At 42.8% G+C, this 15,569-nt stretch overlaps 1 protein-coding gene across 3 annotated transcripts; it reads left to right on the top strand.

Moving 5' to 3' along the window:
• The first annotated feature begins 2,551 nt into the window (after window positions 1-2,551).
• On the top strand, window positions 2,552-8,939 carry LOC139639169 (calcitonin-1-like). Of its 3 annotated transcripts, none has more exons than XM_071513241.1 (5): window positions 2,552-2,648; window positions 3,855-3,946; window positions 5,105-5,239; window positions 7,571-7,759; window positions 8,218-8,939. In XM_071513241.1, exons 2-4 carry the CDS (start codon window positions 3,861-3,863, stop codon window positions 7,731-7,733), a joined length of 384 nt encoding a protein of 127 aa, XP_071369342.1. In that variant the 5' UTR covers window positions 2,552-2,648; window positions 3,855-3,860; the 3' UTR covers window positions 7,734-7,759; window positions 8,218-8,939. The 3 variants fall into 3 exon arrangements, with proteins under 3 accessions (XP_071369342.1, XP_071369343.1, XP_071369341.1); XM_071513242.1 differs by having other exon boundaries at window positions 7,574-7,759; XM_071513240.1 differs by lacking the exons at window positions 7,571-7,759; window positions 8,218-8,939 and adding an exon at window positions 6,198-6,859.
• The last annotated feature ends 6,630 nt before the right edge of the window (window positions 8,940-15,569 follow it).

The raw sequence follows: 15,569 nt of genomic DNA on the forward strand, positions 1-15,569 counted from the left end.
CCCCACCCATACGTAGGCATAAATACCCGCATATACGCACACACATACATACATATCACTGTTGTAGAGTGAAAACCTTGTATCTCCAAAATGTCAATTTGTCAGGAACTAAGAAATACAGCCTTATTTTTAACTTTACCACCATGCATTTTTTCACTTTATCCAATGGGCTTTGAAAGGTTTTCATAAGCCGAAGAGGTCGTAGAACTTCCTCAACCCAGAGGAGCCATGTAATCCTTCAATTGATTGATCCATATCATCAAAGTTAGATTAAACAAGGTCTTCACCTAATAACGACGATACACAGACACATACAGTACATCTAGAAACTTCTCTTTTAATGTTTTTTCTCTTTCGGTTATACACACACAGACACACACACAGACGCTCTCTCTCATGCATACACATACAAACTCTCTTGCTCTCTCCATGCTCCGCTAGGTAAATAGGTAACTAGGTAGGAGATATGTAGGTAGGAAAGTAGGTATATACGTAAGAAGTAGGTAGGATGGTTGTACGTAGGTAGGTAGGTAGGAAGATAAGTAGGTATGTAGGTAGGAAGGTAAGCAAGTAGGTAGGTAGGAAGGTAAGTAAGTAGCTAGGAAGGTAGGTAGGTAAGTAGGTACATAGGAAGGTAAGTAGGAAGGTAGGAATGTAGGTAGATATGGGTTGAGACCCTGGGCGTCTATTCAGCAGTGATTTAGCATCTGACATGGGCGAGCCTCGTGGCTCAATAGCACTAAAAGGCTCATCCTGTCTAATGGGGTTCCTCTATGACGCAGACAAGGAGAGGCAACCCCTCCCCTTCCCTCACTCTGCTTCTGACATATAATCCAACATACATACACACACACACACACACACATGCACACTTGTGGCCACACACAGACATAATATAAACACATACATTCATTATGTGCACATAGACACAGATACACACACATAAACACACACAGGGGTGCGTGCACACCTAAAAACATATACTACAGTGAGGTTTGAGTATGTGCAGATAGGCTACAGATACAGATGCATGCACACACACACACACACACACACACACACACACACACATCCCTACAAACAAACGCACCCATTCATTGTGTGCATTGTGAGGTTTAGGCAAGTGCACAGACAGATGCACACACACACACACACAAAGGCACACACACCTTCAGTCATTCATTTTGTGCACTATGGACTTCCAGTGTATTCATACAGATACAGATTTACACACACCTACAAATGCGCACATTCATTGTGTGCAGAGGTTTAGGCCTGCGCGCACACACACACACACACACACATACACACACACATGCGTGCTGTCATGCTGTCATGCACACTAATGAAAAGGAAGGGAATTGAGACGATGGTGCACGACAAACAGTTGTGTAATTGCTTTTGAGAAACGGCTCTTGTCGGAGGCTGTCATCGATTGGTCTTGCCGAGGACAACTCGTTTGCTCAGTGTGTGGGAGGAGGCCCTGGGCGGCAGTGATCATTAATGGACTGACTGTGGAATCAGTTTCTTAACTCAATACTGTGTGATGTTCCATTGTTGTGGGGAAGGAAGTTGTCATACTTGCAATACTTACACTTAATACTTACACTGAGCTGAGGAAACAAGAAAACAGGAGCTGTGGGTGCACAGTAACCAGTAATAGCTAGTGTGAAATGAGAGTGATGTTTCAGGTTGATTATGCTGATGAATAGGCCAATAATTACAAAATTTCAATTAGAGAATATGCTAAATACCTTGTGATAACTAATTTGAAAGGAAATTAAAATAATTGTTACTCCGAGCTGAGGTTGAAATATATGGTTAGGTATGTGATATATCAATAACATGAATCTGTTGCATGTGGTAAATCAGAATATATCGTTCAAATCAATAACAAACTGATTACATAAGCTGATTGCATGGTGTTAAATTGCCTATACTGTGTGATTTCCAGGTGTTAGTCTATCCCTTCTTGCTAACTGGCCCACTGCTTGTGCTTCAGGTTTTAAAAGCAGCTCAGTGGGTGTCGTGTTGGCCTGAGCTGGTGCCATCCTCTGAGGTGGTTAAACCAAACTGTTATGAATGAACTGCCCGGGAGTGTGTAGTATACCTCCCTCCCCAGCAGATGGCCCCGCCTGCAAGTGCTTTGCTGGGGGGGCTTATCGATTTGGCATTTGAGAAATAGCATGCCATGTAACATTTTTGGAAGCTTCTTAAAATATTTATTGCTGGTGATGGTTTTTCCGTGGCCACCCGTTTGGTTTGCCTCCTATTTAATTAATGACCTCAATGCAAATTTGGGATAGCAAATGGTTCAAATGACTGGTGGATTTTGTGAATGGGGCACTTAGTGACTGAGCAATGACGTCAGTGCAAAGCCATATCCCTTATTAGTGTGCCAGGACTGAGGGGCGGCGTCCCATTGGCTCGCCGTAGCATCAGAGCCACGCCATTGGCTGACGGCAGATAATTAAACACCTACACAGTCAATGCACAAATCCAAGTGGTGGGATATATAGGCTGGTGCGTTGGCGCTGCATGCAACAGAATCAAGAGTTGTTCTTCAAGTTGAGAGAAAGTCAACTTATAGCGCTTTGCATAGAGATACATAGAGATATATTTTTTTTGCCTGGTGATTATCATTGAAGGTAAGTGGAGACTTTAAATGGAACTCACATGATGGGCATTGTATTGGGATGGCAGGTTGACTGTAAATGTATGTGATATGCTCTTTGCATGTGTGTGTAATCAGTGGGATATGGACGGGTCGCTGTGTTAGACCGCGGTGATGCGATGGTGTTGGTAATGGGATTGGAGTGTGGCCACAGGGGTCACCGGCATCACCAGCACCCCTTTACTGAGGGTCCACTCTGCTACTTGGAAGCCAAAGAGAGAGAGAGAGAGAGAGAGAGAGAGAGGTGCTTAGTGAAAGACTCAAAAGTGAGAGGGAGACAGAAGAAGAAAGACTTAGAGAGAATGGTGATGGAAGGAGAAAAAGAGAGAGAGGAGATGGACAGCAAAAGGGGAGCAGGAGAGATGGAGAACCTGCGGGTTTGAGAGTGTGTGTGTGTGTGTGAGAGAGGAAAGAGAGAGAGAGAGAGAGAGAGACAGAGAGAGAGACAGAGAGAGAGAGAGAGTGGTGGCAGCTCATTACACTAATGCACCGGTCCCCCAGGGAGTTGGCAAGCTTGGAGTCCCCCCTTTCTCCCCTCCTCTTCCAGCGCAAGCTAATGCTACATGCATTGAACCACAGACTAGGACCCCCCCGCCCAACTCCTACCCCCCCACCCCTCCACCCCCCGAATCCCCATCCCTCCCCCCACCCCCACCCCACCCCACCCCCACCCCCACCTCCAGGCATGTCTTACTCGGAACTTGCAGTACAACGACATGAGCGAGAACTACCTGTCCTGTACTACTGGTCCTGGACGTTCTGGAGGAACAGTGTGCTTTGCAGAAGACGAGTGGGGGGGGGATTGTTATGAGGCTGATGAGTTTTGAAGGGGAGTTGTGTGGAGATAAAAGCATGGATATCCAGCAGGAGACCCGAGCTAAGTAGTGGCAAGCTGAGGTGGGCGAGCTGAGCGAGGCAGAGCTGTCCTCACCACCCCGGAAAGCCATTCTGAAGCCACTTCTTCAAAGCAGCACAGGAGGACCATCTGCTACGATATTGCGAGTTTATTTTCTAGATGTACGATGGCTTTTTGCTGTGTAGACGAATGCATGTTTCAGGTGATGGAGCTTGTTCTTGAGAGCGGCTGAGAAGTTCTTTCGGCCGTGTGTGAATGTGAGTGGCAGCAGTCTTGTGTGTACATGGAGCTGATGGGGGGGGGGGTGTCTTTCTTGCTGTGTAGGGGACCATGGTTATGTTGAAGATCTCTGCTTTCCTTGTTGCCTATGCCCTGGTCATTTGCCAGATGTACTGCTCACAAGCCGCCCCTGCCAGGTGAGACACTCAACTTTTACATTTTACATTTTAGGATTTTCAGCTGACACTTTTATCCATAGCAACTTATCATGAGTGCAAATGTAGAATTAACTTAAATTCCTAAATCATCTGTATTGCAAGTAACCAGTAGTAAGGAGTGCAAGGGTGAAAGCCAAAGCACCCCAACAAAAGGTGGAATGAATATTTCCATGTCACTAAATGGGTAAAAAGGTAGATTTTGTTGTAATTGTAACAACAAAGAAGCATTTTCAGTGCTACTAGAAGAGAAAGATATGGGAGCAGCACTGTATGTGAGGAGCTGATTCATTCATTCATAGATACATCAGTCTACAGTCTACAGTAGTAACACCTCTACATATCTATAATAGGACATGTATGTATGCATGTACACATAAAGTGTAAATATCATTGCTTAGGTTAATCAGAATAAATTATGATGTGATTTGATACTGGCTCAGCTCAGCTTTACAATATGTCCCTTAAATGACATACTTTATTTTTTTTCCCTTAGTTTAGCTGTTCAGCAAATCCCATTAACTTTAGTGTCCTAATCAATAGATAAAAGTTTGCAGATCCTCTTATTCATCTTTAATCCAATTGGATGAAAGTGCACTCAGGTTTGAGTGTTAAACAGCGACTGTAATGGAAAGAACAAAAGAAAGTAAAATGAATGAAAAGCAAGTGTAATTTACTTTAGGGGGAGATAAATGAGATCTATATATTTATATAAAACCCCATTCAAGCCACTCCCAGCGCTGTTCCCATGAAGCTATTGATTTTGTCATAAATCTGAAGCCGGTCACACGTCGGCCCTCTTTTAGATGGGGCACTCTCCGCAGATTGTTTCCCTGCGTTGGCCGGGGGCCCTCCAACTTAGACGTCATCGACCCTCTCGGTGTCGGTGACGTAGTGGCCAAACCCCCACCACCACCACCACCACCACCCCACCCCCTAAACCCCCACCCTACCGCTCCCTCACTCCACCGGCACCCTACCCCACCCCACCCCAACCCCCCCCCCCCCCCCCCCCCCCCCCCCCCCCCACCCTTTTAACTGCAGGTGATAATTCCAGCAGAGGATTTATGCTGATCTCAATGCATCCACCTCCTTCTCTCTCATACCCCTCCCCTCCACCCCTCCACCCCTCCACCTCAGACCGGGTATAGAGTCTATGTCAGACCGAGTCACGCTCACGGACTACGAGGCGCGAAGGTTACTCAACGCCATCGTCAAGGAGTTTGTGCAGATGACAGCGGAGGAGCTGGAGCAGCAGGCGAACGAAGGAAATAGGTACAGACAACTCTCTTTTTTTCCCCCTCTTGATTTTAACCTTTTTTTTTTTAACCAGCTTAACACTTCTTCCCTGCGCAGAGAACACCAGCGAAGGGTTTGACTGTCATAACTAATGTAGAGCTAATTGATGAAATAAAACCCCAAATACTATGATGATATGGACAGCTCTCTCTAGGGGCCACCGCACTGGACCTTGTGTGTCTTTTGAGGGACTGTATTCTTTAAGCTAACACCAAATGCCACCATTGAAGATGCGTCTTATGTTTTTTAGCACCTGGCTTGGGTTGAGTCAGATGTAGAGGTATGTGCTTGTCTACAGACCAAAAAAAAAAGATTCTCATTTCAAAGAAGAGATATTAATACACAAAAAAATATATATATATTCTCTGTCATGACCCTGCTCCCGCATGGATGAGTTTGATTTTGACTTTGTTTGAATGGCCTACTATTTCGAGAACTGCCTGCCGGGGATGTTGCCTAATGGAACGAATAAGTGTGCATGATGTCAATTAGTGGAGTTGCATGACAGTGGAAAGCGACCGGTTTCTGTTTGTTCTGTGGGTGTAAAAGATACGACGAGAGGGGGGGTTGGGGGGATGTGGGGGAGGGGTGGTGTTTGGGGTTGGGGGTGGAGCATGGGGGATGACAGGTTCTTTGAATGGTCTGAAGGGAATAAGCATGATGCCGGGTGGGATGGGGAGGGGGGTGGGGGGATTTTTTGTTTGTTTGTTTGGTTGATACCTGTGACGGCACGAGAAAGAAATGCATGTGAGAGAAAGGGATGCTGCTGGAGAGAGAGAGAGAGAGAGAGGTGTACTAACACGTATGCATGAGAGAGAGAGAGACAGAGAGAACGAATGAGAGAGAGAGAGAGCGTGTGCTACTAGACCTGCATGTTTTCCCATGTCTATGAGCCTGTTTTCTGCATGTGTTTTGTCTGTCCCCTCCCCGACAGCATGGACAGACCCCTAACCAAGCGCTGCTCCAACCTCAGCACCTGTGTGTTGGGCAAACTGTCTCAGGAGCTGCACAAGTTGCAGACGTTCCCTCGCACGAACGTGGGAGCGGGAACGCCCGGCAAGAAGCGCAGTGCGCCTGAGAGCGACAGCTATGCAAGCTACGGGGAGACGTTTGACAGCATCTAACCCCTCTCTCCTTCCCTGCATCTCTTCCTCCTCCTCCTCCTCCTCTCCTCTCCTCTCCTCTCCTCTCCCTCATCCCAGTTTCTTCCTTATCTAATTTTTTTTTTGGATTGGCAAAGCCCCAGTGCATGTTGAGTTTGCCTGCTTGATTGCCAGTAGAAGAAAAGACCTTTAAGTGCAACCAACTTTTCAGTTTTTTCTCCTTTTCCCCCTCTTTTTTGGCAGAGAATGATTTATCCCCGTCATTTCAGACAATCAGAATTAGTTCTCATATCTGTAATTCATTTTAGGGAGCCAGCTGAGACATTGTTGATTCATTTCTGTGTGCGTGCAACCGATCATTTGATGGCATTCCAAGCCCCTGAAATTTAAGAGTTGAGAGGGACCACGAAAGTAATATCTAACCATAATAAATGATCCACTCATGCGACACCATGTTTCTTGTTCAATAAACTTATTTTTCTACCAGGAAGCCTTAGCCCATTTTCATTCTTAGGGATACTTTAAAGCAGTCAGTGGGTTTTCATGGACCTGGCCCCTGTTGCCTTGTCTGCTCGTTGCCAGTATACAGTACGCTAATTTCCAAATATGGACATGAATAGTTTTTAGAGCATCTGATAGTAGCCTTTGAAATTATCTCTGAAGCTCTCGTCGAGTCCCAAGGTAAGAAATATGACCAACTGCAGAAAATATATGATTAAACTGATATTTTAAGCTGCATGTTTGATTTGTAATATCACTCTGTGCATCCTATTTTCATGTATTTCTTGGCATATACACTGCCAGTCAAAAGTTTGGATACATTTTCCATATTTTAGAATAATAGTAAAGACATCAAAACTATGAAATAACAAGAAAAATGGACTTATGCAGTGACCAAAAAAGTGTTAAACAAATCAAAACTATCTTATATTTTAGGCATAGGCATCAACAATAATGAAACCATAGTACATTCAATCAGGTGTGTCCAAACTTTAGACTGGTAGTGTACAAGTATTGCAAAGTAAAGTAAATGCTGATGAGGATGAACAGTGTTGTGCAGAGACGTTGTGTGTTTTGAGTGCGTCTGTGTACAGTAGACCTAGGTGTGGCAGTATGTGTGTGAATGCCATACCTGTGTGTATGTGTGTGTGTGTGTGTGTGAGAGTCAGAGCTCGGCGTTAACCCCCTGTCTGCTCTCCTGAAGCAGCGTTACAGCACAGAAGCGAGCCTGCAACACGGCAACCTGCGTGACTCACCGCCTGGCGGACTTCCTCAGCCGGTCGGGGGGAATGGGCAACAGCAACTTCGTCCCCACCAACGTCGGCTCCAAGGCCTTCGGCAGGCGGAGGAGAAACGCCCAGATGTGAGCATTCCCGCAGCCTTCAGGGACACGGTGAATACTCTCTTCTTCTGCTCTGAGTTCTGAATTCATGTGGTGGAATCATCATGTGAAGAGTTTCATCCCAAAGTTAGATATCTTCCATTTGAAAGAGTGACAGCCAGTCCTGACAAAATGATTGACAGCAGAAAAATTAAAGCAAATTACTTTAAATTTGGGGGATAATAGGGGCAACTTGACTCCTGGGTTGACAAAATAACACCTTTACAGACTGAATCCTCTATATTGTACCTATATTTTATCAATAATTTATCAATATCTAGATATTGAATTCTGAACCCTTTATATACCCTTTATAAACTATTTCTATGAGGATATGTAATTTACTGTACATTATTATGAACATGTCAATATCCTTTTGTGTTATCTTTTGAATTTACATTTAATTTTTTAACCAATATTTGTCTTTCTTTCCTTCTTTCTTCCTTTCTTTCTCTGTCTCTGTCTTACAGAAGTTGAAACTCGACGCGATAACATCAGAAAATACTTGGGGAAAAACAAAACAAAACAAAACAACAAAAACAAAAACAAGCAGAACATACTCATTGAACCGGCCCTTTATCCACTCTCTCACATTCTTACGGAAAGACGCCACAGGACTTCTCGTCCCATTTCCATCCTGTTAGTGAACCTTTTGCTTTTGGCAAATAAGAGAAAAAAAAAAGAAAAAAAAAGCACTTTGGTTATGTACATGAACAAAATGAACTCCCGAAGAAAAAAAAACAAACATCCTAATGATTCCTCTTTTTTATACATGAATTTCATCGGAAAATAAAATGAAAGCAGCAGTGGTTATCACTTTTTTTCCCCCCTCCTTTCACCTCCTTAGAGCACATTTGTTCCATGCGACCCCCCCCCCATTTATGATCCATACATTTCTCCTACATTTCCCATGATTCCCTTTGGCTCATCCCTGTCCCCCCGAGGGTACCCTGTTTTGCTGTGTGCCAGAGGGACGCCATTAAAGATCAGCCTACCCAAGGCTCCCCCACAACGGCTGTTGTCTTGTGCCTTGATGTAGAACAATTTACATGAACATGATTGTACAGTTCTGTTTCGAGACGATAAAGAAGAACCGAGCGAGGACGAAGAGAACGAAGACAGATTAATATTGTAAACAATATTGTGAAAAACAAATTTCAGCAAGATTAAAATGTATTTTAGATACACTCGGGTTTGGGGTACTTGTGTTGTTCTTCAAAAGGTTTGAAAGCATTTAGGTGCAGAAAGAGGTTGTTGATTGAGAGGTTGATTGTATTAGAGGATAAAAGAGGGGTATATTCTTAATATAATATTCTAGCATAATATATTATGGTTTGTATATTATTAAATCATATCCATAAATAATATCCAATGGCATAACTACAGCCTCACTGGAATAGAGTGATTTGTAATTCATTCTATGTGCTGCAGTTACTGGGTAAACACTGAAGAAACATTTGACAACATTTCCCATTTTTTGATACACACTCTCACATACTGACATTATGACTCATTGGAAACTAGAGGATCTATAATTTCGCAAAACCAAACCAAAACCACAGTCATGCACTGCACCGACCATCATTTTCCCTAGTTTGGGTTACTGTGTATGGAGCGACAATCCAGGTGTAAACACTTGAAAGTCTATACCATTCACAGCATCGGTTACATTGGCAGTTTTTCAGATTGGCATGGATATATAAACTCATCACTGATACAAGAAATCTGAGACAAAAAAGCTGCATGGGTTATTGCTCAATAAAAGGCAGCCACACCTGCAGTCAGACTCTACTTGTTCTTCCGCAGCTCCAGGGGGCGAAAATGTCTGCTACTTCATTTCAATCAGACACTGTTTATAGTAATATTCACATAAAGCATAATCAGAAGGAGAATCACTTTATTCGCCAAGTTCAAACATTGTACAGGAATTTGTCTTTGTGCAGAGACATGGACAGCTTTCAGAGTTTCATAGCACACACTGACACATCATGCACTGCTCTTGCTGCATTTAAACTCTTCAAAAATATCCAGAGGATCTCTCATTTCATTTCAGACAGTTTACAGTAACATTCACATAAAGCATAATGAGCGGTTGTTGCTTGCAAGGCTAGATTCATATTCTCCAGGCTGTCTTTGTACACAGTGTTACCCCAGTTATGATTGACAAATTGACAATTTTATTTTAATTGTCAAATATTATGACTTTTATCAAGTTGGATCTATGAGTGTCTACCCAAACGATATGCTGGGTGAGTGAACTTTTTTGGGGTTCTCTTGCTTTTACAGCAGCGTTCCAATAGGTGGCAATATAATTGTCTTTACAAAAGTTGCAGGGGCACACTGCAAACTTCTCCACAGTCTGACTCAAATGACAAAACATACAGTTTCTTGTTGATAACTCATGAACTGTTGGTCACCGGTTCATTCAAGCTCCTCCAGAACCTGCAGTGTTGCTGTTCAGCTGGCCCGGCTCACTGAGACTGGCTGAACAGAGATTTAGGTTTAGTTTATTTGCACAAATGATAAAATCAGTGGAAAGAAACGAAGCAAACGAAACGAGCAAAGAAAACCCGTGGGGTTTATATAAACATCTCATCCATAAAAAAAGGAAAATAAAGGAAGGAAAGGAACAAAAGAAAAATCAAGGAAAAGAAAATCAAGACAACAATGACACAAGTGCCAAAGTAATGACAAAATGTTGCTACTTTATGACTTTTAAATTACGTCATTTTTAGGGCACCATGGACAGGGATGAGGTGTAAAAGAAACAACCTTTTGAAAACTACTATAGGTGAATCATGAATGGAGCACATGCACCAGTTAATAATAGAAACCTGTGGTTTTGAATGAGAGTTAATGGGAAGTGGTAAATTGCCTTTGTGAAAGTGATCTTTTTTTTTTTACAACCAAATCATGCAGGCACACACAACAGTCAGCTCCTAGGAGTCCATGACTCACAAAGGTTACCCCCTACTACATGAAATGCGTCATACGAACAAACTGAGTCAAAAGATTTGTTCTTTTCTCTGAACAAACTTCAAATGTTGTAACCTCACATCCCAGACCAGCTGGGGAAATCTTGGCGGGAAAAGAGGTTCAGAAACATTCCCCTCCCTTTAAAAACTACCATTGAGGAGCCTTTGAGCAAGGCACTTAACCATCATCTGCTCCTGTGGCCATCAGTGGAAGAAGCTCTGTGTGGAGCTCAGTGTGTGATTGTGAACAGGTCCTTGCTGAAGAACATTATGTCAGTCAATAATCATTGGATAAAGGTTATAAAGAAATGCACAAAAAAGTAAAAGTGAACATTACATCACTGGTGAATATGAACATGAATAATAAGTCTGCAGTTGTCTCCATACTCATTTTATATTTATATCTTTAGAGAAATCTGCCTTTAACTGAGGATTAAAAAGAAAATAAAATTTGCATTGCTTTGGAAAGAGAAGCTCACCATAATGTCTCATGAACTGGAGCAGGTGACTATCACACAAATACATAATAACACCATTGTCATTTTCCAGACAGTGATATATCAACCTGATCAAAATGTTAGGTATAATAAGCTAAATGAAAGAAAAAAAACACAAAGCAATGTAAATATGGATGGTTAAACTGTGTTTTTTTTAAAAATTATTTTAAGTACTGTACATCTATTGAACAGAGAGAAATAAAACAGAAGGATTAGTTCAAGGGAGGATGAAAAAGCCGATCAGTTTAGGATGACAAATATGGGCTGTAAGTTTGGAAGTTGAAGGGGTAATGAGCCCATCCAATAAGGGTGAAATTGAAAAACAGGATACAGTTGATCCTATTTGGTTGCATGGATGAATGCCAAGTGTGCACCGGAGCAAATACAGGATATTTGCTGCGATGCGCATCACACCCATATGCACAAGCACACAAGAGATGTCAGAACTTAAAAAAAAGACGTTCTTTTGTAAAACAGTCTCACTTGGTTTATATGTATTACAAACAATATGTGATACAAAGCAGCAAAGAACAACACCACACATGCCGTTTCCACACTAGACACTCACAGCAATGAATGATTTGTGATAAAGCCAACTGTTCAACTGTATGATTTATTAATTTCCCTGATGAAAGAATATGTATGACTAATATATGAACTTATGCTATTGGAGTATAAACAGAAAGGGGGATTTGCGCTCCATTCCCCCTCAAGCCCTACAACCCTCATCTGTCATTTGTTTTTACAGTCTTTCCACTCATGCACTCTCTCTCGCTCTCTCTTTCTCCCTCTCTCCTCTCTTTCTCTCTGTCTCTGTCTGTCTGGGAGAGAATCAGCGCTGAAGTCGGAGCCATGCTGGAATCCGCATGGAAACTTTTCCTGGATGACTGGGGAGGAAAAAAGAAAACCCCTCTCCATATTCTGATAATTGAGGGGGACGAGAGGTTGAGGGCTGATTCGGGGTGGGTTCTAAGCATCTTTTGTCAGCAATCTAACAATCCCACTATGCCAATGAGAAAAGCAGTCCTAATCGCACACAGCTGCTTCTCATGGGGCCCTTCCAGTTGGAAATTAGATGGTTCGTATAAGAAAGACAGAGAAGCAAACCCCTCTATCCAAAGTGAAGGATTGCCCCTATTCCAGTTCCCAGAATCTTACACCACAAACCCAACTCTTGTTTCAAAACCACTGGCTTTGGAAGCTGCTTCCTTTTAATGTATTAAATAATGGGGTCTATTGGAGGATTACCTTCACACACAGCAATGTGCTTCTCTGACACATTCAGCGCGACTGAGCACTCTCCTGTTGCGCTTGCCAGGAAATGAGGTAAAATTTGTAAGGAAATTAGCTGTTTACACTCAGGTTTAAGTGAAAGCTAATATTTATTGACTCTGTACAATGTAGCAGGCCCTTATGAGCGCATGGGAGTGTGTGTGGAGCTGCCCCCTTTCAGATAATCACATGGTAATTATTCACTCAAGAATATGCAGCAATATTAACTGCAGCAAACCCCGGACCAGCTGAGTCTCACTGGTAATGGGAACCAGCCGAGTGCCGTTTATATTTTGATTTTCCTTCCTCATTTTTAAAGCTCCCAATTTTTCCAGAAGGTAGTCATTTCCAAGGCTGACGTGAAACCAGACACCCAGGAGAACTGGTGGTTAAGGTCCAGAAACAACACGAGGCCGGCTCGACATCCTCTCACCTTCCCCAAACCCCCTTCCCCTCTTCTATGACTGTTCCTGGGAAGGTAAACACCCTTTCACCGTGTCAGAAATGGGATTTCATTCTGCTGCCATGGCAGTTCCTTCGTCTGGCCCTCTTTCCCCTCCCTCCCTCTCTTTCTTCTCCTCCGTTCTCCCCTCCCTCCCTTTGCTGCCACATCTGGATCCCAGCTCCTCATTTATTTATGTGGTCTGTTTTGTTTTTTTGTTTTTTTCAAAGACTTTTTAAAAGTCCTTTACCTTGTCTTGTTGGCAGTTTCTCTCCATCTGATGAGGCCTGCAATTACATCTCGCCATAACTGGTCACTCTGCAATTACACGCTGCACCACAGAATCCCTCCCCCCCTCCTCCTCTGAAAACTTGTAGCGCCACTGCTCATATGGCAGACCGAAATAGAATAGTTTCATGTCTGTTTGGATGGCGGCCCAGCTGAAACTATGCTCCGCCGCTTGACTGACAGTGGGATGTGGGCTTTTTCTCCTCAAGAAAAACTTAAAGGCCAGTCACGTTAAGACTTTCAGCAGTCCTACTCCAGCAGGCTCCAGTGGTGGCTGCACCAGTTAGGCTCTGAGGAGAGAGACAGAGACAGAGCGAGACAGAGAGACTAAGAGAGAAAGAGTGGGAGAGAGAGAGGCAGTGGACAGAGATAGAGGAGTTTGTAGGGCAGAGGACAAGAACCACGAGACACAACAATGAATCCCCCCAGGAACACTTAACCTTTAAGGCGCTGAGCTAGAGAACGGGTAAGTCCAGCAAACACTCAGTCTAATCTCCACTCCTGGGAACGGTAAAAGGATGGTATGAGGACTTTTGAGGCTTGTGACTAACTTCTAAGTAAATTAAGAGATGATTTACGCTTAGTTTAGTGGTGCAACTTCTCAACAAAATGCTTGTCTTAATCACAAACTTCTCAGGTAATACAGGACATCCTTGTCATTTCCTCAAAACATCTTTGACGACAGTACAGTTGTCCACTTGGTTGCTCACAGCTTCAGGGACTATAACACTATAACACTCATTACTCAATAGTGTCTTCTCCCACTGGCAATGCTGTCGTCACATTCGCAAGGTGCTTGCAATGGGAAGCTCCCGCATTTAAAGGGCAATGATCGAAGTGATGTGAAGGCCCTTTTTCTCATGAAAGATAAAGGGTTTATCTTTTTTTTCTGACCAGTGGACACATGCTTTTATTATCAAAGAAATGTGGAGTGAGGAGATTCTCTAACTGTGTCAAGTGGATTCTGGAAGTTTCTGATTTAAAAGGGCACACGGACACCCGGACTCTCATAAAATGTAAAGGTTATATGAATATCTCTGGACTCTAATAGACAGGCCTTTTTTGAATTCAAGTGATATCTCACTTTTCTTTTTTATATATTACAGTATTATCCTTGCCAAATCATGCAGAAACATGAGAAAAACTCGACAAATGCCAAGTCATATCTACTGTATATCATTTTAAGGTCATACAGAGTTCAGCTAATCCCTATGGCAACAGTGCCATGTCATGCCAGGATTGAACAGAAATGGATTATATGCAATGGGATTACAGTAATCAGATTACAAAAATGGCTTTTGTAATCTGTTACAGTTACTGATGAAAACGAGAAAAGGATATTTAGATTTTGACATTACAGAAACTAATATAATCTCACACATCCTATTACTGCCATGCAGCCAGGCCAGTGGAAATCATTTCAAGAATGAAGAAGCATTGACTATAGTTGTAGATTGTTGTAAACGATGAACACAAAATATCCAAATTATGTCTTTTAAATTTGAATAAATTGTTTGCGTTGATTGTGGATGTAATGTAATCCAAAAGTAACTAGAAGTGATTTTATTACATTACTGAGGTCATGTGTTCCAGTGGAACATCACATCACTGATTGCAATTGTAAGCATCTAATCAGTAATCACAGTCATGTAAGGCCTTTACAATTAAAGCAGAGTGCCAGGAGCGTTTGTGCTTGATTATCTTTCATCAATGCCACTTGACATGTGTTCTTCATCTTTTCTCCGTTTCTAGTACTTTGTGTTGTATTGCTGACCGTTGCACTTGTTGTTGCACTCTCTTTTGTATTTACATCTAAAACAACTCCTGTAATTTTTGCAGTTTTTAGCATGGTACCTCCCTTGCACTCGTTCTTTAAACTGACTTTTATACTTATTGAAAGTTGCATCAGTGAATTCATTCGCATCTACTTGGAGATAAATGGGACTGCTAAATGTCAACACTCGTTGCTTCAACCGCTCGGTGTTCTCACGTAGAAAATAGTTTATGTTTTTGTCCTGAGTCATGCCACAGCTGAGCGCCATAGTGGCTGTAGCTGGTCGGAGTACGCTCATTTGGTTTGTGTGGGAGTGGTGGAAGCTGAGATTGTGATGCTGTGGAAAACAACAAAGATTACAGTGAGGCTAGCTGTAATGATGAGGACGCTGCTACCATATGTCTTTACTACAGGCTCGCGTGTGTGTGTGATGTGGTGGTGGTGGAAGGTAGGAGTGTGTGCACGTGTGTGTGAGAGAGAAACAGATGGACAGACAGAAAGAGAGATAAAAAGAGAGAGATGTATCATTATGTTGGAGCATTTGCGTATGAACTGTGTGTGCATGTTTGTGTGT

Source organism: Centroberyx affinis, unplaced genomic scaffold (assembly GCF_046629955.1).
Source record: "Centroberyx affinis isolate AG114_WGS23_722 - 3 ecotype Tasmania unplaced genomic scaffold, CSIRO-AGI_Caff_v1 ptg006918l_1, whole genome shotgun sequence".
NCBI classification, from domain to species: domain Eukaryota; kingdom Metazoa; phylum Chordata; class Actinopteri; order Beryciformes; family Berycidae; genus Centroberyx; species Centroberyx affinis.

What these genes read in the sequence shown, in the direction of transcription:
- LOC139639169 (XM_071513240.1), top strand. Translation starts at nt 3,861, where the DNA reads ATGGTTATGTTGAAGATCTCTGCTTTCCTTGTTGCCTATGCCCTGGTC. An exon ending in TCACAAGCCGCCCCTGCCAG is followed by an intron (nt 3,947 to 5,104) that starts GTGAGACACTCA and finishes CCTCCACCTCAG; the next exon opens with ACCGGGTATAGAGTCTATGT. An exon ending in CAGGCGAACGAAGGAAATAG is followed by an intron (nt 5,240 to 6,197) that starts GTACAGACAACT and finishes CCTCCCCGACAG; the next exon opens with CATGGACAGACCCCTAACCA.